This window comes from Arvicanthis niloticus, chromosome 21 (assembly GCF_011762505.2).
Source record: "Arvicanthis niloticus isolate mArvNil1 chromosome 21, mArvNil1.pat.X, whole genome shotgun sequence".
NCBI lineage: Eukaryota > Metazoa > Chordata > Mammalia > Rodentia > Muridae > Arvicanthis > Arvicanthis niloticus.
The window spans coordinates 30,733,546-30,761,545 of NC_047678.1; the positions used below are offsets into that span (position 1 = coordinate 30,733,546).

Below are 28,000 nucleotides of genomic sequence, written 5' to 3' on the forward strand. Positions count from 1 at the left end.
ACATAAGAAGACATAAGAAGACACTGTCTCACGTCATAATTAAATAAGTAAGATGTACAAATCAAAAAAGAAATGTGTGGTTTTGTTGGCTGTCAGGCTTCACCGTGCAGAGGGGAACCCAGTGGAGGAAGGAAACACATATCCTAGGGCAGGGGGGGAAAAACAGATTACAGATACCTCCAGCTGCCAACCAAGGAGGCCTTTGTAAAGCAAGCAGACTAAGAATACCTTGAAATATAATAGATGGGTGCATGTTAGTATTGACTTATATGATCTGTTTTCTTTACTCTTAACAGTCTTTTGTACTTGGCAAGACTTAAACCATTGGGTTTTTTTGTTGTTGTTTGTTTTGGTTTGGTTTGGTTTGGTTCTCTTTTGGTTTTGGTTTTGGTTGAATGAAATGCATGAGAGAGGGGCAGAAGAGAGAGAGGGGTAGGTAGGTAGGTACGTGATGTGACTCATGCCACAACACGTGTATAAAGGTCAAAAGACAGCCTTGATCAAGCTCCTCCACCTTGTTTGACACAAGGTTTTTTGTTTTGGTTTGTTTGTTTTGTTTTTTTGAGGCAGGGTTTCTCTGTGTAAGGTCTTTTGTTTTTATCTGCTTTTTGCCCCAAACAATTGAGGAGCTCCTGAGGATTCTCTTGTCTCTGCCTCCTTTCCCTCTGTGTGACTTATGGGATTACAGGTGCTGCTGCTCTGAGGCTATGTGATATCTGAAGATTTGAACCACACCTATATGACAAGCACTTTTACCTATAGAGGTATCTTCCTAGTCCCTGTTCTGTGGAATGTTAATTTTGCTGTTGGTAACCTGTGTTTTTATTTCATATTCCTTTGTCCTACAGTTATCTTTAAGTTGGTTTAAGTTTACATGTTAGCACACATTTGGCATGGAGTAGCTTCTCTCCTTCAGGCAGTAGTCATGTGTGCACTGTCAAGAGACTGCCAGCAACCCTTTAGTGTGGGGCTTGAGTTTAGTGTGTCTTTTAATCAGAATGCTCCCCTATTAGTTAGCTTTTCTTTCATTGATGTGATAAAGTTAGGAGATAAAGAAAGGGAGGCCTTGAGTGTAACTTCAGGTTTTGGAAAGAGCTCAGTCCCAGACTAACAGAATGGCCTCTGTTAGCTTCTGTCAGGCAATCTCAGGGATGAAAAGTCACCTCTGCTTCAGTGTACATTAGTGGACTAGTTCATGGAACATGTACTTTCTGAGGTTCCTAGGATTAAGTATACCCTGAAGCCATACAACCATCTTAAACCAGGGGTTTGAGGCCATAAGTTGTATTTATCAAAGGAAAAAAAAAAAAAAAAAAAAACAACCATACAGCTTTGGATGGCACAGAGTTCTGGAGATAGAGCTGCCTCTGGCTTCTGGAGTACTTGGATTAAAGCCGTGTGCCACCATGATATACATGATCTTGTCAGGCAGTTCAGTCTGTTCATGATCCTCTAAACAGACATAGTATCTGCACATGAAAGCCCACAGGAAGCCTGAAGAAAGCTAATTGTGCATGATCAGAACAGACTTCTGCTGTGCAGGACAGCATCTGAAGAGCTCCTCTTCTGACAGTTTGAAAAGAGAGTTAGTGTTGACATTGAAGTACTTATCTTCCACAGCTAGAAAGCACATCTAAACATCAATGTGAAAAATCACCACGTGCTCTATCCATGGCACTTGCCTGGAATCCCAGCACTCTAGAGGCTGAGGCACACAACAGCAAGGGTGAACACAGAGTGCTGCTGCTAGCTGAGGAGACTGCTGTTTTATTGCATTACTCGTTTGTATAAAATGTACCAAGTGGAGCTGGAGAGATGGCTTAGTGGTTATCTGATTCTCAGTGCCCATCTCAATGCTATGCAGCTCCAATTTCATTAGATCTCACTCCTCAGTGAGAGTGAGTCCCAGATAGGCAAGTGGTACACAGACGTAACATTTAGGCAAAATATTCAAAAGCCCTACCAATAAAAACGTATCTAAGATTTAATGTTCCAAGAATTAAATTGATAACTCCAGCTCAGGGCTGAGTGGTAGCCATGAGGTAGATGTGTAAGGCACAGGACAGATCGTTTTGTGGCCCTTTTGTGCATTCTGTTTTCCTGGAAGACTGACTATGTCATTGAGAAGGGAGTCCACAGCCACACACATGGCTGTGTGGTTGCTTGGGGGTGTGCATTGAAAAACGCTGGGAAGAAATTCTCTAAGTGTTAGTTTAGCTTTTTCTGTGTAAGGATTGACAGGTAAGTTTTTGAGATGGAGCGAGACAGGCAGTTCAGGAGAGCCTTGACATTGGTGTTTGTGCCCTGCACAGTGGAGCAGCTCTGCAGGGTGGAAGGGAAAAGCTGTGGCTGGAGATGAGGTCAGAGGTAAAGAGCCACAGCAGGTCTTGGGCTCTTAAAGCACTTTAGAAGGTGGTCCTGGCCTTGAACAGCCTGAAGAGGGAGTGACCAAGGGAGTTGGTGCAGGTAGGCGGGCTCATCCATGACCTATGCCTTGTCTCTGAAGATATTTGCTTGCTGTGCTTCTGCTCAGGTTCAGATTCAGAACAAGAAAGTGGACATATCCAAGGTCTCTTCCAAGTGTGGGTCCAAAGCTAATATCAAGCACAAGCCAGGTGAGTGGCTCTGCCTATGGATCTGAGAAACCCTCTGTAGCAGGTGTACTCTGAAGGGTCCTCTGGGTGGCCTTCCATCAGGGAAGATTTCATGACATCACAACTGGAAGCCAGTTCTAGAGAGGAGTTACATGAAGACCCAACTTTGGACCTTTGGAACCCACATAAATGTCCACTGGGCATAGTAGTCAGCTTGTGACTTTAGTGGAGACAGGATATCCAGAGCAAGCTGTCTACATAGACAAGCCAATAGGTAAGTTCTAGGTTTAGCAGAGAGACTCTGCAAGAAAATCTTCTGACATTTAACCTCAGGTCTTCATGAGCATGTGGAACCACACACATGTACATGACTGCACACTACACATAGAAACAAGCAAACTCTTGAGATACTTCCCTCCCAGGGTACCTGATGGGAACAGCACAGCTTTCCAACCCTGCTAGGGATAGCCGCCAGGTGCTGTTGGAGGAACAATTCGTTAAGTAAGTCTGTTTCACAGCTGTGCATTGGTGTTATTTACATCCTGTCCCTAGCAGTCTTGCGTGCTATGTGCCAGGCACTGTTGACCATGGCCAGCTCCCACTTTAGCACTCCTGGAGCTAGAGGCTTGGACTCATTTCAGATGCCAGCCTTGATAGGAGAAGGGATCCGAGGTGTCCTAGTATGTTTCCATCTGAAGGCATCGCTGACAGCATCCTACAGAGAAGAGCCTGAGCAGCCTTGACTCATGCCTCAGTTCCATGTCCAAAGCAGACAAACTGTTGTAAGGTCTTGCTTTAGATGCTGGCCCTAGATATTTTTTTTTTCCAGGCAGCATCTCACTGTAGCTCAGGCTAACCTGGAATTGGCTGTAACCCAGAATAATTTTGAGCTTGTAGCCATCCTCCTCCTCAGCCTCCTAAGTATTGGACTGTGAGGTCCAATGGAAGTGACCTCTTCTGAAGGACCAAAGACTGTGGGTAAACACTGTCCCACTCCACCCTTTTCTGTGAGATAGCTCTTGCCCTAATGGCACTGAGCTAAAGACTGGTTTAGCCGGGGACAGCTCTACAGTGAGGAAACCTGCTGAGTTTGTCAGGACCCTGGGTAGGTGTGGACTGAGAACAGGTGGGTAAGAGGGTCGATTCTACCCAGGCCACACTTCTCCTGAGCCCTGGTCTGTCAGTGTTAACCATCCTTGCCCCTATGTGCAGCCTTCACTTCACTTTTCCAGCCAGGGAGCATTGGATCCTGTCTGCCTTTTCTCAGCTCACGCTTGTGAGCATGCTCGCTGTTTCACCCCTTCCTTCTTCTCGCTGGGTGGCTCAAGTACTCAGCGTCTGTGTCCTGTCCCTGTCACTCACCAAATGTCAGTTTGAGCAATTGAGTTGTGGCCCTGCCTGGTAGGGCATCTAGGCAGGTTGGTGAGACCTTCGTAGCCAGGAGCCAGTGCAGGCTGGGCCTGCGGTGGTTTGGGGGCAGCCTTCCCTCCAAGAGAGGTATTGTCACTGCCTCTCTTGTCCTCTGAACCACCCTTGCTGTTTATTTTCCTTGTTTTTAGAAGGGACTAAGGTCGTCTGTGGCCATTCCTATCTAGGCTCCTGACTTTGCTTACAGGTATGTTCTGCCATCCTCAGTGACCTGTTCCTTTGTTCCAGGTGGAGGAGATGTCAAGATTGAAAGTCAGAAGTTGAACTTCAAGGAGAAGGCCCAAGCCAAAGTGGGATCCCTTGATAACGTGGGCCACTTGCCTGCAGGAGGTGCCGTGAAGGTAGTGAGTGAGCCCCCAGCACACAGCTAGAGTGGTGTGTCTCCCTTGCAGTTGGACTGGGGCTTAGTGGGCCTGTCACCGCCCCTCAGTGTCTTCAGGAGTCACATGTTCAGTCGTACCATTGCTGTCTCCATTTCCACTGTTAGTCCAAAGGGAGGCAGAGAAGGCCCAGAGCCCCTGCCACCTCAGCTAGTGGCAGACTCTGTCCCCGAGAGCTGTCGCCTGCCTCACTGGGCCATCCCATCCATTTCTGATGGAGTGTGGGTTGGAGTGAAAAGGACAAAGCACGCTGGGGCTCTGCAGTCCCTTGACTATCATTTTCAACTGCTGGACACAGGGGCTGCTGGCGCTGTCCTGCCCAGACTCTGGAAGAGCGTGAGAGCAGAGGTGAACTTTTTCCATACCTGACATTGGCTGGGCCTCTCCTCTTTGCTCCCTCTCCTCTTCCTTCCCTCCCACCTCTTTCCACATTACTGTGAGACCTTTTGTGTGCCAAGATTTCATTTACCCTTCATTCTGTGTCATGGGCAGCTGGGGAGACCCATGCAGGTTGCAGCTTACAGACTCCCAAGCATGAAGCTGCTGCTGATATTCAGGGGAAATGAGACACAAGGAAGGAGGGGCCAGGCCATCAGTACATGCCCTCTCTCTGTGCCTGCTCACTGAGTGCTGGCCATTCTGCAACTTTCGAAACTTTGCTGTCTTCTGTTTCCAGGTCTGGCTCCACTTCAGTGAACATTTCAGGGCTCTTTGCTGTTAGAGCTTTGACCCTCTGGGACTTGAGAGGATGTCTAAATGTCTAAATGAGACATAACAGATTTGGCGTCTTGTTCATGACTATAACAGGAAGTAATTGCAGTTTAAGATTCACACTTAGACTTTCTGTGCCACGTTTTGTATTACTTTGTTTTTTCACTTTATCTCCCTATCTATGTCTGTCTCCACTCTTGCCTGGTGGGCTTTCCAAGACATGAGCAGTCTAGCTCACTAAAAGTTCTCACTGTTCTGCTGTTTTATGCTTGACCCATGCTACATATCCAGTGTCCTTTTGTTGAGCTCCACAAAATTTCCCTGTAATGTTCCTGGGTCACACCTCATTGAATACCTTCTGCTTCCTCTGTCCACAGCACTAGAGTGACATTCAACATAAAAGATATTCTACCATGAAGGGACCTTACCACACAAATGAGCAGGCAGGGTTACCAAGAGCCCTTTCAAAGCAATTAGCCCAGAGAGTCAGTATTGGAAAGAGAGGTGAAGACCCGATGGAGATAGGGCTGGTGGCTGCTGGGGGTGTGGGGTGGGAAGGCTGTATATGAAATTCACCGCCATCACCCCATTCCACTCCCTCCCCACTGACCCTTCATTGTCTCCCCCACTGTTTCATTGTAGACTGAGGGCGGTGGCAGTGAGGCCCCTCCGTGTCCAGGCCCCCCCGCTGGGGAGGAGCCTGTCATCCTTGAGGCTGCGCCTGACGCTGGCGCCCCTACTTCAGCCAGTGGCCTCAGTGGCCACACCACCCTGTCAGGGGGTGGTGACCAAAGGGAGCCCCAGACCTTGGACAGCCAGATCCAGGAGACAAGTAAGTGGCTGGGCTTGGCCTAAGGGCCAGCCAGGGTCCCTGTCACTGGCTGAAAATGGAAACGCCTTTGTTTTATGACTGGAGTGTGGCCTAAGTTTTAACAAAGTAACCTTTTATCTTCCAGGCATCTAACGATGACATTCTGGTCTCGTCTTCCATCTCCCTGTGTTCCCTCTCTTGTCTCCCCCGTTGTTACCCTCTCCCCTCCCTCCTCACGTGTCACTGCAGATTGAGACCTACAGGCTGACGTTCCGGGCAAATGCCAGGGCCCGCACCGACCATGGGGCTGACATTGTCTCCCGGCCTCCCCACTTCCCTGCTGGCCCAAGCTTGGGGTCTCGAGCCCTGGGCTCCCTTTCCCGGGCTGTCTACTAGACTTGTAAGCTCTTGGATGCTGGGTAGCCCCTTTAGGCCTCCTTCCCTCCTGCCTCGCTTGCTCAAGGCAGCAGCAGCCCCGCTGCCTTCACACCTCCTTCCACCCCTTTCTGGGCCCAGCTCCAACTTCACTGTCTCACCACTTCCCCACTGCACCATGGAGAAAGGTGGGAGGGGATGGGAGTCTACTGGGTTCTCTGGGATCTAGAGGGGAGGAGCTGGATTCCAGCCTCAAAACCCAAAAGAAACTGACAAACCTTCCCTCTCTTCCCTGACCCAACCTGGAGGGACTGGTAAGGGTGAACTCCCAAGTAGAGACCAGCACCGACCGAATCCCCTGGAACCTAAACCACTGCCTCTCCTTGACCCCATGGTGGAGGCCACCATGTAGATGGTACCAGGCCCTTTTGCTGCCCCGCCTCAAGTTAGTCAAGGTTCAGTCCTCCTTGTCCCCACGGCTTATTGTGCCTGAGTAGCTGCTGTCTCACTTTTTTCTTTTATTCTTTTCCCCTCCCAATAACCTATGAACTGGTGGTGTAGTTTGCAGGTTGAAGCCATGTCTAAATGAGAGTTCTCAGTAGGTGGTGAGGGAAGCAGGAAAGAAGATCCTGAGTCTCCACTGAGGAGGCTGTCAGACATTGGGGGTTGCCCTACTCTGGGCAGCTTGGAGGCCCTGTGGGAAGAAGTGGGGCTATTGCCTAGTGAAGTCGGACAGCTAGGGAGGGTCAGTGTGACTGGTTGTGTTGGTATTGTGTATATGCTGCTTTTCTAACCAAGAGGCTGGTTTTGGCATCTATCACATTCCCTGGGAATCCGGTGGTTAATGTATGATACAAAACCAGGGCTGGAGAAACAGAAATGAAGGTCAAAATCCCTGGCCTGTACCTGCAGGCCATGGCATCCAAATCCTCATATCTAAGGGAGCCTGAGATGTCCAGAATGCTTGTGAACAGTGGGGAATCAGGTGTGAAAATTTAAAACTAAAATGCATGAGACTGAGGCCATCCCACTTTTCTTCTGGTGTGACTGGAGAGGAGCAGGAGAGGCCAGCCATGGTGGTGTAGCCATCCCAGCGTGATCTGCTCATGGATGGGATGGCTGCAGTGTTAAAAAAATCCCGGGAATTGTATCAACAGAAGATTCTTATTGCACTTGTATTTTTTGTATTAAAGTTTGCATGGTTTCTAATAAAGGATTCAAACCTAAGTTTGTATTGAAATGGCCTGGGGGTGTCTAAGGGCTCCTCTGGTAGGACATTTTCTGCTGGGCAGATCTGTCTCTCAGGAAGCTGGCCCAGACTTGACCCCTCGGCCCTCCTCCTAACACAGCCTCTGCCTCTGCTTGGGTGCAGTTTGAGCAGGTAGAGGTCTTCACTCTCTCTCTGCCAAGGGAGGGTATCCCTGGGCTTGAAGGTCCTCTCCGTTTATGAGGTAGCAGTTACTTTATGATAATCTTGACACTGAACCCCTAGCTCTCTAAGCACACACAACTGCTGGGGCCTGTAGAAAAAGGACATGGTTGGGGAGTGGCTTTCTTCTCAGGCTGTCAGAATTATGCTTGGAGCCTGCATTGTTTGTATTTTGCAGCAGTAGAGGCCAGATGGAGCTGGGAAGGACACAGTGGGGACCAGGGTAGTGATGGCTGAGGGAATAAAGGTACCTGCTACCCTCCTTGATGTTGATCTTGGGGCCTTGAAGATGCTAACGAAATTGACAACAAGTCCATTGGCCAAGGATTAGAGAAAGGAAGGAGGGTAGCCCAAGCTCTCTAGGTAGCTCCCTGGAATGATCCCACAAGCCAGAGAACCTGAGAAGGCTGCTCTAGCAGATTGGGACCACAGGCCATGTGATGTGCATACTTCGAAATGTTTGGGAATAAGATCTTTCTGTACTTGACAGTTTGCTCATGGCTTAGCCATTACCCATGTCTGTAATTGTTGTACTGATTTAAACAATAAAGCTGCCTGACATCCCATCATGCTATGTTGCTTCTGTTCTTTCAGTCCCCATTAGTTCTTATTCCCTTCAGCTCCTCCCTCACCTGAGTCACGGGTATGGCCAGGGCAAGACCAATGCCCAGAGTTCCTGGAGGGAGCCACACAGTCAAGGCTGCCTAGAAGAGTGCTTTTGCTATCCATACCCGGTAGGACTCTGTCTGTGCTGTGGGTATCCACTGGGAACAGCTGTGACAATGCTGGGCTTGGCCAGACAGTTGGAATGTGTCGGCTGCTCTGGTGGATCCCTCTTGAGAGGATGGAGGTGCCACTGCCAACTCTATCCCCAGCCAAGAGCCTAGAGTCCTGAGAGAAGCCCTTGTGAGGACAGCAGCACTCACAAGGGATAAATATAACTTTATTTTAAATAAACATTTGCACTCTGTACATAGCCCCAGCGGAAGAGAGGCTCAGTCATCAGCTGTCTTGCGCACGTCAAAGCTGCCACAAGGTCCCCGCAGCAGCTCTGCCAGCAGTGCAAGCAGCTGCCCATGTTCTTGCTGCACACTAAGAGGAAGTGCAGCTAGCTCGCTGCGGAGGCTCCGCTCCACCATTCGTCCTAGGGCTCGCCGTAGCTCCCTTAGCAACCGCACAGTTCGTGAATCACCTTCCAGCCGCAGCAGGTCACTGTCACTCAATGAGATGGTGGCCCGACGCCCGTCATCTGGAGGAGAAAGACAAGCTATGTTGGGTCATGCCCCTGGGGCCATGAGTACCCCTTGGAATGGTGGGAGGGGTACCCACCTCGGATGTGCACGTCCCCATCTGTTAGGAGCAACACAGCTAGTGGGTGCACCTGGGAGGAATCTCGAACGAAGACGCTACCGTTGGACTTGACGGCCATGAAGTAGGTCAGCCATCGGCTCCGTAACCGGGTGGCCTCCCTAGGTGACAAAGTGCTATGTGAAGCTACACCTCTGGCCCTTCTCTGGGGCCTTCTGTATCATGGTTGCCACTCACCTGTTAATGGTCGACTTGTGCAGCAAGATGTTGCCAGATTTGGTCCTGTAAGTGACACTGTTGGGTTTGAACTTGCCTTGCCGAGTAACCTTACCTTGCCTCACCTAAAGGGACAAAAGAAATATGAGTAAGGAGCTAGGGTTGGAGAGCCTTGGGAACCTGGTGAGCACCCGACCCAAGAGGAGGCACCTGGATGAGGTTGGGGTAGAGGCCAGCCATCAGCACGCCCTTCACCAGCTCCTCCTCCGCGCTGTACTCATTGCACTGAGCAGAGGGCAGTGTGCAGTCAGAGGGCTTTCCCACCAGGAAAGCCTCATAAATGTTCTCTGAGAACTGCTTGATGAGCCCTGGGGAGGCAAAATGCAGTGTGAACAGAGACCCTGCCTCAGGACTGGGCATGGGAGCTCTGGGGGAAGTGGGGGGAATGCTCAGGGGAGGCCCTCTTGAGGGCCAGGCTGACCGTGAATGAAGCGCAAGCTGGGGGCATACAGAAGGTTTTCTTCCAGGTAGTTTTCCCTGGAGGTACGGTCCTGCCAGCGCAGTACCTCCTCCCAGCCGGCCACAGCCCGCACGAAGGCCAAATGGTCACTGCCACTGTCATGGCTCAGCAATGCCTTCACCTGGGAGAGGAGAATGTTGTACAGGGGTCAGCAAGAGTTACTAGAGTCCATCTCAGGTCAATGGGTGAGGTGTGAATAGACAGCAAGAGGGCTATAGGAAGCACTGAGTCTAACCTTGTCTACCTCTGCCCGGTTCTGCAAACTGCTGCTGAAGGGGTCCCGGGTAAGGCAGGAAACAACCACCAGCAGTGGGTGCAAGCAGCGGAAGATGGCAGCCAACACTATGGCCTTGGCCAGTCGGGGATCAGTAGAGATGTGCGCCAGGCGCTGCCCCAAGGTGGTCAGGTACTCCCGCTGGTCCAGGACCCCTGCAACAGCTCAGCTGTCAGTCCCTCCCATGAGCCACTCCACAGCCCAACCATTCCTAGCCTCCATTTACCAATCTCCTGGAGCAGTATCACAGCCTCATCCACTGCCTTGATATTTGGACTGTCCACAGCCTTAGAGAGGAATTCCACTGCCTAGATAGAGTAGAAAGAACCACGCTTTCATGAGCCTGTGTCCTACCTGCTTTGTCCAGGAGCCAGCCCTTCCCTAGCCCTGCCTCTGCCGCACCGTCTTCTCAGGCATGTGGATTTTGGCTTGCAGCACCAGGTTCTCAAGAGGTGTGCGCAGGATCTCTGGCACTTGGAAAGGGACCATTTTCTCCAGCCGGCTCCTCGGGAACAAGTGGTAAGCAAAACCTGACTGGCAGCGGCCTGCCCTGCCCCGGCGCTGAATCACATTTGCTCTCGACACCCACACGGTCTCCAGGCAGGACACCTAGGGGAAGGCAGAAAACCTGCATGTGCTACAGGCCTTGTCTACCCACATCTCCAGTCACCCTCTTCACCCTCTTCATTCTCAACAAGAACATTTTCCATGTGTGTGGCCCTCACACACACAAAAAAAATGTCTACAGGACATTGGGATTAGAGGCAACCTCAGAACTGGAATCATTCCCCAATGGGTTAGTTGGGCCCAAGAGAGAGGTGCCACCTTGGTCTTCAGGTCATAGCGTTCTTCCTTGTGCAGACCGCTGTCCACGACGTGCACAATGTCGTTAACTGTGATGGAGGTTTCGGCAATGTTGGTGGCCAATACAATCTTGCGTACCCCAAGTGGAGGCTGCTGGAATATGGCCTTCTGGTCCATCATGGGGATATTGGAGTGCACTGGTGGATAGCAAGATGCAAAAGGGCTTCATGCACTGTTCAGCCAGAAGAGTTCCATATTGAGGACAAGGCAAGAAGTTGGATCCCTCACCCAACCCTGGCCCTGTTACAACTGAAGTCCAAATGATCAAAGTGAGAAAGAAACAAGGCCCACTTGAGTATAGGCTAGGTCACTCCCTACCACAGAGAGCAAGACTCACTACTGTGCAGAAGCTCACCTGGTAAGATGAGGTACTTGCTTTCATGCATGCCCAGGGCCTCCTGGAGCCGTTGTTGCACTCCTTTGATTTCTTGCCAGCCAGGCAGAAAGCACAGGATCCCACCTGTAAAGGGACCCTGCAGCCATGAGCTGGTTGGTCCAGCTAATAGGAAAAAGGAATAGCTGAAAACTGGGGGGAAGCACCCACCTGGCTCCCCACGGGCATCGATGTGTAGAACCAGATCCGTCACAAGGTCCAAATCAAGTGCACACTCATCTTCAGACTGGAGTGGGGGAGAAAGGCCACTCATAGTCATGGGGTAGGGGTTACACACAGGAATACAGTGAGGGTGAGCTACTCAGTATTTAAACTCTAGCCCACACATACTTGTCACACAGAAAGCATGATTATTCCCCAGTTTTTATCAAGGAGACAAGCTTGGGAAGAAAACAATGATAAGGATAGGGAGGAGGGAATTCAAAGGAAAGCTCCAGGCCCTGGGGTACAGGGGTGTCCCTCACCTCATGGTGCCGATGCCGGTGTGGGTACTGGTGTTTACCAAGCTTAGCCAAGATGTCCTCCAGGTAGTGTTCCTTGACAGGATACATGAAGCCAGGTACCTTGATAACAGGGCAGCCCCCAAAGTATCGGGAAAATCGCTCATTATCTCCTGTAGCACTCATGAGCACCAGCCGCAGGGCTGGGTTGAGCCTCTGCAGGCCCTTCAGCAAAATCAGCAGGAAGTCTGTGTTCACATCCCGCTCATGGACCTCATCCACAATGACATGGCTCACACCCTCCAGGCTGGGGTTGCTCTGCAGCTTCCGGAGCAGGATACCCACGGTGCAGAAGAGCAACGCCCCACCTCGGGATGGAGGCTTGCTTTCCAGGCGTACCTGGAAACCCACATTCCGGCGCAAGGAGGGGCCCAGTTCATGGCTGACCCGCTGCGCCACTGACACAGCTGAGATCCTTCGAGGTTGTGTGATGATCACATTGCAGCGGGCACCTCGACCCTCAGTCACATAGCGCTCCAATAGCAGCTGAGGGATACGTGTGGTCTTCCCACAGCCTGTGTCCCCAGAGATTACTACCACTGGGTGTTGTTCAATGGCACTGAGGATAGTGTCCCGATGAGGATCCACAGGTAGCTGGGGGGCCTCCTGCCAGATGGGCCCTCTCCTCCGCCATAGCTCTAGCAGGCTCTGGCTCAGGCGCACCTCCTCTGCTTCTGACATGGGCATGTATGGCTTGCCTGTGATAGGGTCACTCAAGGGCCCTGAGTCCTTGCCTAAAGGCAAGATGTCATCACTCTGCAGCCGGAGTTCTGGGGAAATCCATGAACTGTCCACCGGGTACTAGAGGATGAAGAAGCAGTAAAATGACAGGGTGGGTGCCTGCCTTCCTCCTCTATACAGTCAGCCCTCTAAAGGCTTCACCTGAGTCACATGGTTGGGGCCCAGCCTACTGAGCAGAGAACTTGGGCTGTGGCTGCACTGACACTGCATAGGGGTGACACCGCATAAGGGGACTTAGGGCCAGGGGAATAAGGCTCCCTGCTCAGTGGGAAAAGAGGACTTCCTATGCCTGTTGTAGGCAGAAACAGCCTTCAGTCTGGAGAGGGAGACAGTGGGGTGGAAGACAGGATGCTTACATGACTCAGGAAGGCCTCTATCTTGCGAAGGATGGGCTCGGGCACCTGGATGGTACATGGCCGGCGCTGGGTCTCACCCAACTCACGCAAGGAGGCCAGGTTGTACATGGCATGGGTAAGCGGCTCATTGTTTCTGTCCACAAGGCCCAGGCTCTGTAGAAGGACATGTTACAGCTCAGTCTATGTTCCTAGACTGGATGGGTAAGCAATCTGTCTTCTAGATTTTGGTTTTAGTGAATAAAGGATAAATGAGGAGATATTAAGATAGTGTCAATCTCCACAAAGTTATTAAAAAGCCTACTAGTTAAAATTAATCTAGGAACTAAACTTTAGTCAGGCATGGTACTGCTGCCTAAAATCTCAGCACTCAGGACATAGAAGTAAGAAGCTTTCACAAATTCCAGGCTAGCATGGGCTATACAGTATAACTCTATCTTAGGTCAAAAAAAAAATTTTTTTTAACAACTAAATGTTGCCCAGGCAGTGTGGCTCAAGAACAGCCTCTTGTGGTGTGTCCACAGCTTCCATGTATCCCAGATCAATCTCATTCCCACAAACTCCCAACACACACCTGAGACAGTGAGGCAGGCCCTTGAAGACCCTACTCCACAAACTCTCCCTGTGTAGACTCACCACGGCTTCCCCACCCAAATCCTGCTAGCAGGTCCTGCTGGTAACTTTCTGGACAGTGCCATCTGTGACCTCATCATACAGAAGCGCATGGAATGTCCTGTAAATGTCTAAACATGATAAAATAGTCCCTTTAAAGCAAAATCCTTGTTTGCTTCACTACATGCTTAAAATCACCTCATGAGATGAAATACGACCTTTAAGCAAATGTGAGCCCGTCAGTCGTCCTTACCTCTGTGCTTCTCTCGTGTGCAACATCTCTGCTCAGTCCATGCTCCCCCCGAAGGACGTTTTCCCACTTCTAATACCTCTGCTATAACTAAAGACCTAGTGCTTAGACCACCAAAGGCCCTAATGCTACCCCTTTGCTGTCTGCATGTGTCAGCTGGTCAGCCAGCTGCCCAGCACTAGGCCCCTTCCCAGACAGTACCTCCCATGCTGTGAGTGGGACGTGTGCATATGAACTGAAACTGCAGACTCTTACTAAACATCCTGCAGGGAGACACACCGACTCTCTGACTCCACCTCCTGTTTGCAACTTTTTTCTGAATTTGTTTTGTTTTTGCCCTCCCCCCCCCCCCCCGACAGAGTTTCTGTGTATATCCCTAGCTGTCCTAGAAACTCATTCTGAAGACCAGGATAGCCTGGAACTCAAGAGATCCACCTGCTTCTGCCTCCCAAGTGCTAGGATTAACTCTGAGTGCTGAGACTGAAGGCACGCACCACCGCCGCCGCCACCACCCGACCAGTTTTTTTTTTTTAAATACAGCCTTGCTATGTAGCACAAGGCAGCCTTTATCTTATGATGATCTGCCCTGCCTCCCAAGTATTAGGATAATAGTACAAAGTACCACCAAATCATAAACTCCTCATCCTCTCCAAGTTGACAGCTGTAAGACATGGGTCCCAAAACCAAATGCACATATTTACACCAGACCAGTAAAGCAGGCTCATTTCATTCTGCAAACTGAAACTGAACCTTCATCACCATTCGTCAGAAGAACTCACTTCTCTTGTTAATCAGGCACAATGTTAATTCCAAATCTGTGGCATTACCTAATGCCAACGCTCCTTCAAGGGAACTGTTAGATAGAGCACAGTGGTACAATGGCCACCAAGCATGAGGAATACCATATATTCCATCCCCAATACTAGGAAGAAAACAGTCTGGCAGGCTTACTAGTATTCACCGATAATTGGACCATTTGGGATGTTGAGACAAGACTGTGAGTTGGAAGCCAACCTGAGCTACATAGCAGGTATCAGGCCAAGCTGACCTGTTGTTGCAAAAGGAAGCTGGTAGAGGCCAGGCTGGGGATGTAGTTAAGCTGGTTAGTCAGTCAGCTGCCTAGCACATGAAGTTCTGGGTTTGGTCCCCAGCACTGCAAGGTGGCATAGGCACCTGGGAGGTGGATGCAGAAAGACCAGAACTCAAGGTTATCCTTCACTGTGTAACAAGCACTAGGTTAGCCTGGGATACACCAGATCCTGTCTTGAGAAGGGCATGTTTGTGACCCAGTTTGATGGCCTGAGTTTGATCACTGTGATCCATATGGTAAAAGAAGAGAACTTACTCCTGCATATTTCCTCTGACCTCCAGACGTATGCCATGGTGTATACAATAAGGAAATGTTTTAAAAGGGGGTAGAGGTGCCGGGCGGTGGTGGCGCACGCCTTTAATCCCAGCACTTGGGAGGCAGAGGCAGGTGGATTTCTGAGTTGAAGGCCAGCCTGGTCTACAGAGTGAGTTCCAGGACAGCCAGGGCTACACAGAGGAAACCCTATCCAGAAAAACCAAAGGAAAAAAAAAAAAGGGGGGGGTAGAGGAGCACACAACTTTCCAGATGAAGGACACACTGCCATCACCTTACTGTCTCTTCCTCAGTTTTCATTCTAGCTGCACATCAGGCTATCCTCTTGGCCACCATGGTAAAAAGAATCTCTCTGGGCACCTAGGCTCTGGCCAGGTGTTAAGGCTAAGCTCCCAGGTAGTCACTGTGTGAAGACTGGGAAAGCAGTCATAGGAACACTGTTGACAAATATCTGGGTACAAAGAGTCCAAGGCCTGGTGAGTTTTACTACCTAGGAAAGTAGACCAATCTGTCACAGGCACAGGGACTTACCTTAAGTTTCTTGCAAGCCAAGGCTGCTGCCTTATTCTCAGCCTCAGCTTTGCGGCGCCCTTTGGCGACAAAGGTCATGGGACAGGGCCAGAGCAGTGTGAGTGTAGCCAGCTTGGTCTTGGTGCCCACAGTATGGAACTGCATGAGGTTCTACATGGAAGATAAGTAGGAAGTTACAAAAGGCAGGGAATGCAGAGAGATTGTTGGGTGATCTAAGCACTTCAAGGAACCCAGAGATGGACTTAACCATGAGCTCTACAGCACCAAAGAGCCAGACCAGATTCGGCATGACCAGACATAGTTCTGTATGTACTGTGACTTCCTTTTTGTCCCTCTGCTTTATGTCCTTCACCCAATGACCCTGTTTGACCCTAGTTCTGAACTTGCTTCTCAACTTCTGTAGTAAAAGATAGGGTTCATACAGTGCCACTACCTGTCTTCCTAACCCCATCCAATTAGCACTTTCAGGAAAGTCTGGGGCTGAAGCTGTAAACAGGAGTCAAATCCTAGGCATGTCCTGACAGAGTAGAGGCTTTATACCTCTTGATCAGCCCTCCTGAGAGCCCTGCTGTAGCATCAGTGATGTCACTTACAAGCTAGGAGTCAGGCTGCCACTCCTACTCTTTTATACTCCTAACCCACCACTTGGTCCCCAGTCTGGATCTTCTAATCAGCAGTGCCCACCTATACTGTATGGCTGTTTTCACTTCTCCTCTGCTGCCTTATCCTTTCTACCAGCAAGGATCCTATATCCTTCTAGGTGGCCTAGGTAGGAGCTAAGACAGATATCCTCAGCCCTGCCCCATCCCCAAGGCTCCTATCCTGCTTAGCCTTGGGAGAGACAGGTACAAATACATGGGCTGCTCTGCTCGAGCTCACACCTTCAGGAGAGCCAACTCACCTTAGCTGTGGAGGAGGATGTTGCAATCTGAATCACTTTGGCCAGAAGGTTCTTGGGAAGTGGAAACTGGGTCAGAGCCCTAATAGCACTGTCATCATCTGTCATTTCAAAGGAGCCCCCCCTATGAAGACAAACAGTTGAGGTAAAAAAAAAAAAATCTGCTGTCTTCCTAGGCAAGTTCTTTGGGCCTTCGAGGTTGGGATACAGTGCTGATGTGACAAGTAGGTAGGAGGCATGAGATGATGGGGCCAGGTTCTACTGCCTCTTCAGTCACATAGCAGAGCCCACACTCCCCCAGCTTTCCCAGAGGGCAGCAAGCAGAGGAAGAGAGTAAGCAAAGTGGTCGCTGTGTGAACTGGAAAGAATGGTCATGTACAGTCTGCAGGAACCCAGCCGTAGCCCAAGACAGTAGCGTACTACCTCATCCCATCCCCTCATACAGGGGGAGACACACTGAGCAACAAGATATGACGACTGAAGTGTGGGGCAGAGCCCTCCATATCTAAAGGCTTAGAGAAGGTCAATCCTATGTCAAGATGTGGCCAGGGTCCCCACATCCCTCTTAACAGCAGTACCTTGAGTCCCTGAGTGGGTTGTGGGAGTCTTGCTGGGTCATGGACAGAAACTCCGTCACATCAATGGTCCCCTCTTCTAGCTCTTCCTCTTCATCTTCCTCTTCCTCTCTGCCTAAGGATCGGGAAAGTCCTGCAGGACCCCCTGGCCGAATGTTCTCAGGATTCAGCTGCCGCCAGGAAGTTGGAGGCATGGTGGGTTCTGGGCGCCACCAGCTCTCAGCTGGAGACCCAAAACGATCAGCTAGTACTCGGTATTTGGCTGCATCAAACAGCTCATTCCGTGGACCCAGCAGACCCCAGCCCTGTTGGGTAAAGAGAACTGTTAGGATACCATCATTACACCTCAGTCAGCTTGTGCTGGGCTCTGCTATGCATTTCTCATCCCTGGCCAGAAATGGGAATAAAAAATACACTTAAATCCAGATATGATGGTGTACCCGTTATCCCAGCAACGGAAGCTGAAAGAGAAGGATCTTGCCATCCAGGCCCGCATTACCTACAGTGAAACCATCTCAAAAAACAGTAACAGAAAGAGAAGGAAGGAAGGACAAAAGAAAGGGAAGGAGAAAAGATCTTAGAAATGTCTAGATCTGCTAGATATAGAGAGGCAAATGTCTGAAGGAAACCCTCTGTCTCCCAGGCCAAGGCAGGAAGATCACTTCAAGTTGTAAATAGATCTGCATAACTTGGTCTCAGTAAAACAAAAGTGAGAAATGAAATAAGCTAGTTCACTACAGATCTTTAAAAAAAACAACAAAAAACAAAAACAACAACAACAAAACCATCGACAGAGCCCCTAGGCACAATGGCTCACTCCTGCAGACACAGAACTCACTGAAGCAGATAAAAGTTCAAGGCCCAGCTGGGTCCCATAGTTTGAGACCAGCCTGAACAAAACAACCAAACAAAGCAACAAACAAATAACACACACACACACACACACACACACACACACACACACCAAAACAAGGGAGGCACACGCCAGTAATCCCAGCACTCAGGAAGTAAAGGCAAACATGAGTTTGAGGATAGCCTGGTCTATAGAAAAAGTCCTAGGACAGCCAGGGCTACACAGAGAAACCCTGTCTGGAAAAACCAAACAAACAAAAAAACCAGGGAACCAGAAGAGCAAAAGATAACAGCACACAGTGATCTGCAAAGCCACAGTAACAGGCAGGGCGATTAGGAAATAAGTGGCCCACAATGTCAAATAGATAACATTTCTAACACAAGAACCCTGTTAGACATATACTACAAAATAATCCAAAATGTTTTTTAAAACTGTCTGTAAAATAAATATTCAGTATGGATTCAAAAGTCAATGGAAACTAAGTTGCACAGGTGTTTACTGCAGTAAAGTAGCCAACAAAGAGATCAAGGAGTAGGTTGCAGAGATGGCTCTGCCTGTAGGAGAATGTGCTACTTGCACAGAGGACCTTACCTCACAACAGCTTAAGATCTGAAGCTTGTTTCTTAGGTACTATATTCACATGAACACACTGATTCACATACACATATACATATGCTTACATGTATAAGGTGTAGGAGCAGCAGCTCAGTGGTTAAAAGCACTAGATACTCTTCTAGAGGATCAGAGTTTAATTCCCAGCACCCACATGGAGTGTCACAAACATCTGTATGACTCCAATCTCAAGGAATGTGTCACCCTCTGCTGGCCTCCATAAGTACCATACATATAAACACACAAAGGTAAACACCCATATAAACACACAAAAAAGTTAAAAATCTTAAAAAAAAAAAAAAAGAAGAAAGAAAAGTGCTACAAAAAGCAGTCAGTGGTGGAAAGCTCGCCTTGCACGTGCCCTGGGTCAGCAGCACAACAAAACAAACAGAAAAGAAAACAAGAAAAAACACAAACTTTAACAGTAACAAAATGAATAATATACCTGGGTTATGATTTTATCCTAAGGAGATAGAATACTTGGACACTGAAAATAATAAATATAGAATGAAAACACACTCAATGAAATCCCTACCAAACCACAAAGAAAAACGTCAAACACAAAAGCTCTAAAGCTCACAAAATACCACAACCGCTCCCAACAGCCAAAACAATCTCAAGAAATGTAACGTTAGAGAAATCACACTTCCTTTCTTAAGTACAAAGTGTAGTAGATGAACTCAGCGTCAGGTTGTCACACATCACTAATTCCTTTGCCCTTTCCTGACCTTCATCAACACCAGGCACTGGTCTGTTATACATGTACGCCAGCAATACACATAAAATAAATAGCTTTAAATTTTTTTCTCTCAAACCAGTGGTGGGGGCACACCTTCAATGCTAACACTCAGGATTAAAGTCCCAGCACTCAGGCAGGCACACAGCCTGCTCCACATCAGTCAATTCCAGGCAAGCCAGGGTACACTGAAACCACATCTGAGAAAAAAGTTGAAGCTTTTTTTCTCCTTTTTTTTTTTTCAATTTTAAAATAAGACATAGGCTGGGGAGTCAGATAGCCCTGTCAGTAAAGAGCTTGCCAAATAAACATGGAAGACCTGAATTCAATCCCCAACTCTGATGTAAAACTCCAGGTACTGGTGGTGCACACTTTATAATCCCAGGGCTGGGGAGGCAGACAGGTGAATCATGGAACATGCTAGGCAGCCAACCAGGCCAGATGTGGTGAGTGAAGATTCTCTGTATGTTCAAGGATAGCTTGGTCTACATCAGTAGTTCTCAGCCTGCCAAGCTACACAGTGAGACCTTGTCTCAAACAATCAAATGAATAAACAGAAAAACAGCTGGGCAGCGGTGGCGCACACCTTTAATCCCACCATTTGGGAGGCAGAGGCAGGCAGATTGCTGAGTTCGAGGCCAGCCTGGTCTACAGAGTGAGTTCCAGGACAGCCCCGGCTACACACAGAAACCCTGTCTCAAAAAACAAAAACAAACAAACAAACAAAAAAAAAAAAAAAAAAAAAAAACACACAGAAAAACAATATAGACCACTTCTCAGGAATAACACCTGTAAAGAACCTCAGGATGACACAGCTATATGTAATACAGACATAGACACAGACAGACAGACACATAGACACACACACACATACACACACACACACTACACAACTAGGAATGGGAAGGGCCCTGTTCAGTTGAATGCTGAACATTGTATCAACATCATAAGATGTCCCTGGAAACAGAGAGCCTCACCTTGAATAGCTGGCAGGCCGCTGCCGCTGCCTGCCGCTCAGCGTCGATCTTCTTGCTGCCATAACCTTCCACCTCCACGCTCTTGGGCCACTTAATGTGCAGGGTGACTTTCTGGGAAAGTGAAAAGCAAATGAAGTGGGAATGGTACCCTACACCTGCAATCCAGAAGATCATGCTACAAAGTAAATTCCAGGACAGGTTGGGATGTTTAAGACCCTGTAGCAAAAATAAACAAGCTGGCTGTGGCAGCACAGGCTTTTAATCCCAGCACTCCAAAGGCAGACCCTGGTGGATCTCTTGAGTTCAAGACCAGCCTGGTCTACATAGTAATTTCCTGATCAGCCAGAGATAACAGAGAATCCCTGTCTCAAAGCAAACAACTTTCACTCAGAATTGGGTTCCCTGAATGCTTCTGTGAGGTCCAGGCTCTACAACACTTGGAGCAGGAGTCATCACCATCACGTCTCTCCTGCAACCCTTGTTATACAAGGGACCCAAACCATGAAGTACTTGCAAGGGCGGCTTTGACAAGATGAGTACTCCTCACCCTGCCTGCCATGTTTGCGCTCCCTGAACAAAGCACATGCAGGACTGGTGATTTTTCAAATTGAGTTGTATTATGAGATTCTCTTCTGAGTTCACAGTGGCACACAGCTAGAAGTCATTTTTCATGTGTATAGAATACCTTCAGGATCTGGAAAGTGGAGGCAGGAGAACCAGCAATCCAAGGCCAGACCCTGCTATGGAGTAAGTTCTAAGTTAAGTCTACACAAAACCCTACTGGGACAAAAAGCAAACGATCAGTGCCACATGCCTTTGATCTCAGCATTTGAGAGGCAGAGGCAAGCAGATCTGAGTTCAAGGCCAGGCTGGTCTCCAAAATGAATTCCAGGACACCCAGGGATAAAGAAACCCTGTCTAGAAGAACAAAAATAAACAAAAAACAGAATTTTTTGGCCTCTTTGAAGAAAAAAAAAAAAACTTGAAAGGGAAGAGTACCTAGTTTTCTCTGAGTCAAACCAGCGCTTCACTCAGCCATTAATAGTTAGTTACCTTTTTCTTCGGTCCATTTGTGTGCACATAGACTAGCTTGTCTTTTGCATGTGAGATGCCAAGGGCTCTTCCGATCACGCTGTTGAGAAGGTTTTTAGGCTGTGGAAACTCTTTTAATAGGTCCCTAGAAGCTAAGAGAATAAGAATGAAATCATTACAATTATTTTTCTTTTGAAACTCTGTAAAGTAGGTAGGTAGGTGTAGGTGCCTATGGTGTGTGTGTGTGTGTGTGTATCAATCAAAGTCACTCTGGGCTGAAGATGTTGGCTCAAGCACTCAATGGGAGTTAGGAGTCCTTGGAAAGGGCTGGATGGTCAATAAATTCTGTAAGTCTGATGCCTAAAAGAAGGTACTCAAAAAACAAACAAAATGCATGGTGGTGGTGATGAACCTTTTACCCAGCACTCAGAAGGGAAAGGCAGGCAAGTCTCTGAGTTCAAGTCCAGCCTGGTCTACAGAGTGAGTTCCAGGACAACCGAGGCTACACAGAGAAACCTTATCTCAAAAGCAGCAACAACAAATCCAACCAACTAAACAACCAACCATCCAACCAAATAAAAAAAAAACTAAAATTATCTTCTACCTATACACAGGAGAGATCAAGACCCTCCTAAAGCAGTTCACACAGTTAGAAGGACAGGCCCCTTGCAGACCAGGATGAGATACTGATTCTGAAGATCATGCCTCCACTCTCAACTAATCCCAGCAATCTGCACAAATCCTCTCTAAAGCTCACAGGAAGGACTCACAACCAAGGGAAGGCCAGGCCAGCCCTCCTATCTCCCTGACATAAAGGACAGGGGCATCAGGTACCAAGAGGCCATCTCTTCCCTTTCACTCATTCTCTCATTAACCTCAGAACAAAAATGTCTGAGATACCTCAACTAGCAGCAGCTCCGGCCAGACACAGGCTGAGCTGGACCATAAGGAGTCAACATGGCCCAGCTCAAAACAAAATGAAGTGCCCATTCACACACAGAGTCAGAAATCTTCAGAGGAGAAGGCTTCAGAGGGTTGGGTTTTTTTTTTTTTTTTTTTTTTTTTTTTTGCCACCTTCAGTGTCTGGCATTACATTCAACTTATATCACGCCACAGTGGAATTGATCCATAGAGTATCATGTACTTGGTCCATCATAATCATTTGGGAAGTTTTCACATAGCAATGGATACAGTATTCTTCAATGGGTACCTGAGAATGCCAGCAATGTCCAGGTAGGATCTGTATTTAATTCTTATGCCTTTTAAAAAATTCATTTATGCCTGGTGGTGGTGGTACATGCCTTTAATCCCAGCACTTGGGAGGCAGAGGCAGGCGGATTTCTGAGTTCGAGGCCATCCTAGTCTACAGAGTGAGTTCCAGGACAGCCAGGAATACACAGAGAAACCCTGTCTCGAAAAACAAACAAACAAACAAAAAAATTCATTTATTGCTGGGTAGGTGTTAAAAAACTTTTAATCCCATCACTTGGGAGACAAAGACAGGCGGATCTCTGTGAGTTTCAGGCCAGCCAGGGGTATATACTGAGACCCTGTGTTTTAAAAAAAAAATCTTATTACTGTGTGTGTACACATGTAAAATCTTATTACTGTGTGTGTACACATGTATGTGAGGTCAGAGGATAGCCCTGGCAAACCTGGCAAATCTCTCCCTCCACTGTGATCAGGGGTTGGAACTTGGCTTTATCTACCAGACATGGACTTAAGCGCTTTTACCAGCTGAGCCATCTCACCAGTGATGCATTTTGAAAACATTCTTCCAAAACTTCTGATATAACCTAGTTATCTAGTTTGGGATATTTACCTGGGGTAGACTTCTGTGTCAACTAGCACAATAGGAGGGTCCTGCCTGGACCACTCTCCTAAATGCTGCTATAAATCATGTAAGAATCAAGTACTTACTAAACAGTACCTACCCAGACTCAAGGAGAGTTGAACCCATCTTGCAGCCCTACTTTAAGCACAGATATGCACAGACACCACACCGACGGATCTTCAAGATGGGTAAAGGCCAGCTAGCTCACTCCACCTATCTTAATGGCCATGATGTTCTCTGCAGTTCTATTCCATGTACTAGCCATGAACAATAAAACTACCGGCTACCAAAAAAGACATTGTGTCTCTATTTGATTTTCTGAAATTCCAGGTGTATTTGGGGCAAGTCCAACTGTGATGTCGGAGCTAACCCTCAATGCCACTCAACCTGGCAGAAGTAGGATATTCAAGTGATTCCCCCTGATCCATCTGCATGCAGGCGTGCTGTAGATATGTCTAGGTGGACCTAAGGCACATCAGGCTAACAGGCAAGGCAGAGACTCACAGATGTAAAATATTTAAACTACTTTCAAGAATAAAGCTTTGACCTGCGAGGCTGGCCGCTGTCTCGCACCCCTCGCTTGTCTTCCCTAGTCAAGGACATCGCAGCCAAATCTCAGCTTCACTATCCTCACCGTTCACCATGCTTCCGTCACCCTCCCCAGGCTCGCTAGGGGCCACCTCTGATTCGACCTCCGCAGCTTTCTGAATGCCATCGGGGCGGACAAAGCTTGATGAGAAGCCGCGCGAGCATCCTTGTCGCCCGGCAGCGCGGGGATCCGGCGGCCGGAGGCGCGGAGAGACGCCAGCAGCCAGCGCCATGAGCCGCCTGGCAGCCGCCATCGCGATCCCACCAGTCCCCGCGGCCCCAGACCGCGACAGTACCTTCGAGGGCTCAGCAACCGGCAGCAGGACCGCACGCCCTCTGCTGGCTGGGGGGACTCGCTGCCGACCTGAGAGCAAGGAAGCTAGGATGCAGCTAGCATGCAGCTAGGATGCATATCACAGCCTACGCCTCCTCACCTGGAAATCCAAACCAAACTAGGCATCTGGATCTCAACCAGGAAAGGGAATAGGATACTTTTAAAAAATAGCGCTAGGTATTTGCCCAACGTCCATTCAAGAAACTGAGCCAAGTTTCCTCCAGGTCCTACACATGGTAAATTCCTTACAGGCTGCTTTGTAATGCCCGACTTGGTTGCAGATACAATGCTAAGGAAGCAGTGCACTCATCTCCTATAGGTAACCCTGGTCACGACTCTAGAATAGGAAAGACCTCTTGAATATAAACTGATTTTATCCCCTGGACTGAAGTCAAGGGAGACTACTTTTGGGCACTATGCCAAGAACTGAACTGACTCCACAGTTAAGAGTGGAGTCCTGCCGGGCAGTGGTGGCGCACACCTTTAATACCAGCACTTGGAAGGCAGAGGCAGGCGGATTTCTGAGTTCGAGGCCAGGCTGGTCTACAGAGTGAGTTCCAGGACAGCCAGGGCTACACAGAGAAACCCTGTCTCAAGAAAACAAAAACAAACAAAAAAAAAAAAAAAAAAAAAAAAAGAGTGGAGTCCTGCAGTTCCTCACGTGTGTGAAGTCTGTGCAATGCCACTTCTGAACTACTAAACCTGAATTTTATTCCTCTTCTGTCTCTTAGGGCTCTTGAGGACTTGAGACTGGATCTGAAAGCAGTGGCTATGTGGAGAGTGGGCATAGGAGTCTCAGGACCTTTGCAGAGAGGTTGGCAGTTTAAGTTGGGAAGAATTTATTTCATTCCTGCCATGACTTGAATAATCCCCCAGAGGGCTCATTAAAACATATCACTGCTAGGCATGGTGTTTGTACTTGTACATTTAATCCCAACACTTTTAAGGCAGAAGCAGGTGGACTGCTGAGTTCTAGGACAGCCAGGACTACACAGAGACACCCTGTTTCAAAAAAAAAAAAACAAAAATAAAATAAATAAAACATATTACTAAGCTGGTTGTAGTGGTACAAACCTTTAATCTGGGTACTTGGGAAGCAGAGGGAGGTGGATCTCTGTACGTTTGAGGCCAACCTGATCTTTCAGGACTGCCAAGGTACACAGAAAAACCATGTCTTGGAAAACCAAATGAGTGGTGAGACCTGCCTGTAACTCAGCACTCAGAAGCAGAAGCAAGACTGCTACATGCCCATGTCTAGCCTGGTCTCCATGGAAGTTCCAGGCTAACGTGGGTTATACACTGCAACAAAAAATAAGACAAACAAAAACCAGGTCTGGGGATGGAGTTTAGTTCATAGTGCTTGCCCAGACTCCATAATTATGTTCACTGATCTGACCAGCAGCACTGTATAGTGAGAGCATGTCTCTGAGTCCCACATTGGGAAGTGGAGTCAGGAGGATTGAATGTTTAAGGTCATCTCTGGCAATAGAAAATAAAAAGTTGAGGCCAGTGTGAGGCTCTATCTTTTTTTGTTTCTTTCTTTGTTTTTGAGACAGGTATATCTCTGTGTGTCCTAGAATTCATTCTGTAGACCAGGCTGGCCTCAAACTCACAAAGATCCACGGGCCTCTACCACCCAAATCCTGGAATTAAAGACACAGATCACCACCACCTGCCTACATGAGCCACTATGCACATGCTGGACAGACATATACGAAGGCAAAACATCCATGCACATAAAATTAATCTAAGAATATGTAAATAAGCCAGACAATGGTCAAATACTTCTAACTTTGAGGTCAGCCTGATGAATAGAGAGAATCCCAATTTTCTTCAAAAGAATGAAGATATTTACCATGTCAGGGTGGGCACAACAGTAGCTGAAAATAAAGTGAGAACTATGATGTTTCAAAGTTGAAGGAGACAAGTCTGGAGAAAACACCCTCACCTAGAAGTGCCCCGTGCCCATCAAGACCCCTGAGTAATGTACTCTGCTCTGCTTGGTCAGCCACAGTGTTATGTGCATGGATGGTTCGCCTGCATATATGTCTGTCCACCGAGTGCACAGTGGCTCATGTGGGCAGGTGATGGCAACACACGCCTTTAATCCCAGCACTTGGGTGGCAGAGGCAGGTGGATGAATTCCAGGCATAAGTGTGTTCATACATGATTCTCTCGGCTTTGCTTCCAAAGAGGCCAAGCGCAAGAATATACACAGAGCAGAAGTTGCTATGAACTGTTAATGTCTGTGCTTCATGATAGGAACACTGGCATCTGCTATGCCATTTTCTCTTTTTTTTTTTTTTTTTTGTTTTGTTTGTTTGTTTGTTTGTTTTGTTTTTTGAAACAGAGTTTCTCTGTGTAGCCCTGGCTGTCCTGGAACTTACTCTGTAGACCAGGCTGGCCTCAAACTCAGAAATCTGCCTGCCTCTGCCTCCCAAGTACTAGGATTAGAGGTATACGTCACCACTGCCTGGCTGTTTTTTCTATTTTTAAAAAACATTTTAAACAGATGCCTGAAATTTTATGTTAAAAAAACAAAGAAACCAAGGTGGCTAGAGAATGGCTTGGTAGCTAATAGCAGTGGCTGCTCTTTCAGAGGACCCGGAATAAATTCCCAGTACCCACATGGTGGCTCAGACCTGTTAGTAACTCCAGTACAGGGGATCTAACACCCTCACACAGACACATGCAGGCAAAACACCAATGCACACAAAATAAAAATTAATCATCAAGAAAAACGAAAAGAAGGCAGGCATTGTAGCTCATGCCTATAATCCCAGTACTCAACAGCTTGAGGCAGGAGGATTTGAGAGTATAAGGTCAGCGTAGGATTCAAAATAAGACCCTGTCTCTAAAACTAGCTCCCCACAATTCACAGAAACATGGAAGGAGAGAACGGAGTCAACAAAGCTGTCCTTTGACCTTTATCAGACATACATTATATATACATTTATACACAGTAACAACAAATAAAACCTAAAAAGAAAAGCTCATGACAGGTGGTGATGGTGCATACCTTTAATCCCAGCACTTGGGAGGCAGAGGCAGGTGGATCTCCAAATTTAAGGCCAGCCTAGTCTATAGATTGAGTTCTGGGATAGCCAAGGCTACACAGAGATACTCTGTCTCAAACAAAACAAAACAAAAACTGGATCATATTAAGAATGTGAAAAAATAATAAAAATCAATTATACAGAGTTCTCAGAGCTGGCATCATCTTAGCAAATTTTTCACTCCACAAATACCAGCGACTCCTGTAAAATCCAGGCAGCTTTTCAGACAAGATTTTGGAAGGCTTCTGTTTCTATGATCTCCTCCCAAGAGTTCAGAGTAGGTACTGGCAAATCATTGACTGCACATCAAATCCAGGCCACTGCTGTTACTGTAAGGTCTTTGTTAGTATTTGAAATATAGTATCCTTTACAATAGTCTTGCCTTGCACTTGCTATTGCTAGTTAGCCAAAGATGACCTTGACCTACTGATCCTGTGGAGGGCAGAAAGTACAGGGTGTGCCAGCACACCTGAGCTATTCAGTGCTGGGCGGGGGCTGAATTCAAGCTAGGAAAATACTCTTGCCAATGAAATGCATCTTTGGCCCTATATGGAAGTTTGAATGAAGCACAGCTATGCTAATTTGCATATGTAATATCAATTTTTATCTATCTATCTATCTATCTATCTATCTATCTATCTGCTATCATGACAGAGTTAATTTTGACAGAAAAACATGGCAACAAAACCTGAAATATAACTGGGCATAGTGACTCATGAATTTAACCCCAGCACTCAGGAGGAAGAAGGCAAATCTCTGAGTTCCAGGACATCCTGGTCTATATACAGAGTTCAGACCAAGCAAAGCTACAGAGTGAGAACCTATCTAAAAAAAAAAATTCTGATCATTTT

General features: G+C 47.8%; 2 protein-coding genes across 35 annotated transcripts in view; one reads left to right on the top strand and one right to left on the bottom strand.

Annotated features, from left to right (window-relative positions):
• Positions 1 to 8,294, top strand: part of Map4 (microtubule associated protein 4) — a 148,237-nt gene extending 139,943 nt beyond the window's left edge. For 13 of the 23 annotated variants that reach the window (XM_076917903.1, XM_076917907.1, XM_076917908.1 and 10 more), the window contains 4 exons: positions 2,534 to 2,615; positions 4,251 to 4,363; positions 5,756 to 5,945; positions 6,070 to 6,380. In XM_076917903.1, coding sequence (XP_076774018.1) covers positions 2,534 to 2,615; positions 4,251 to 4,363; positions 5,756 to 5,945; positions 6,070 to 6,077 — 393 coding nt within the window. In that variant the 3' untranslated portion in view covers positions 6,078 to 6,380. Of the gene's footprint in view, positions 1 to 2,533; positions 2,616 to 4,250; positions 4,364 to 5,755 lie in introns of all 23 variants that reach the window. The other 10 variants (XM_076917905.1, XM_076917912.1, XM_076917913.1 and 7 more) reach the window with 5 other exon arrangements.
• Positions 8,295 to 8,650: 356 nt separating this feature from the next.
• The window catches only part of Dhx30 (DExH-box helicase 30), a 30,748-nt gene continuing 11,398 nt past the window's right edge, over positions 8,651 to 28,000 (bottom strand). For 11 of the 12 annotated variants that reach the window (XM_034483795.2, XM_034483798.2, XM_034483796.2 and 8 more), the window contains 18 exons: positions 21,359 to 21,489; positions 20,306 to 20,416; positions 17,131 to 17,432; positions 16,556 to 16,676; positions 15,655 to 15,804; positions 12,902 to 13,054; positions 11,769 to 12,605; positions 11,455 to 11,530; positions 11,266 to 11,370; positions 10,872 to 11,047; positions 10,449 to 10,655; positions 10,273 to 10,354; positions 10,008 to 10,201; positions 9,734 to 9,893; positions 9,463 to 9,620; positions 9,274 to 9,377; positions 9,058 to 9,197; positions 8,651 to 8,977 (listed from right to left, as the gene is read on the bottom strand). In XM_034483795.2, the coding sequence (XP_034339686.1) occupies positions 8,724 to 8,977; positions 9,058 to 9,197; positions 9,274 to 9,377; positions 9,463 to 9,620; positions 9,734 to 9,893; positions 10,008 to 10,201; positions 10,273 to 10,354; positions 10,449 to 10,655; positions 10,872 to 11,047; positions 11,266 to 11,370; positions 11,455 to 11,530; positions 11,769 to 12,605; positions 12,902 to 13,054; positions 15,655 to 15,804; positions 16,556 to 16,676; positions 17,131 to 17,432; positions 20,306 to 20,416; positions 21,359 to 21,489 (3,461 nt within the window). In that variant the 3' untranslated portion in view covers positions 8,651 to 8,723. Of the gene's footprint in view, positions 8,978 to 9,057; positions 9,198 to 9,273; positions 9,378 to 9,462; positions 9,621 to 9,733; positions 9,894 to 10,007; positions 10,202 to 10,272; positions 10,355 to 10,448; positions 10,656 to 10,871; positions 11,048 to 11,265; positions 11,371 to 11,454; positions 11,531 to 11,768; positions 12,606 to 12,901; positions 13,055 to 15,654; positions 15,805 to 16,555; positions 16,677 to 17,130; positions 17,433 to 20,305; positions 20,417 to 21,358; positions 21,490 to 23,805; positions 24,037 to 28,000 lie in introns of those variants that run through there. The other variant, XM_034483793.2, reaches the window with a different exon arrangement.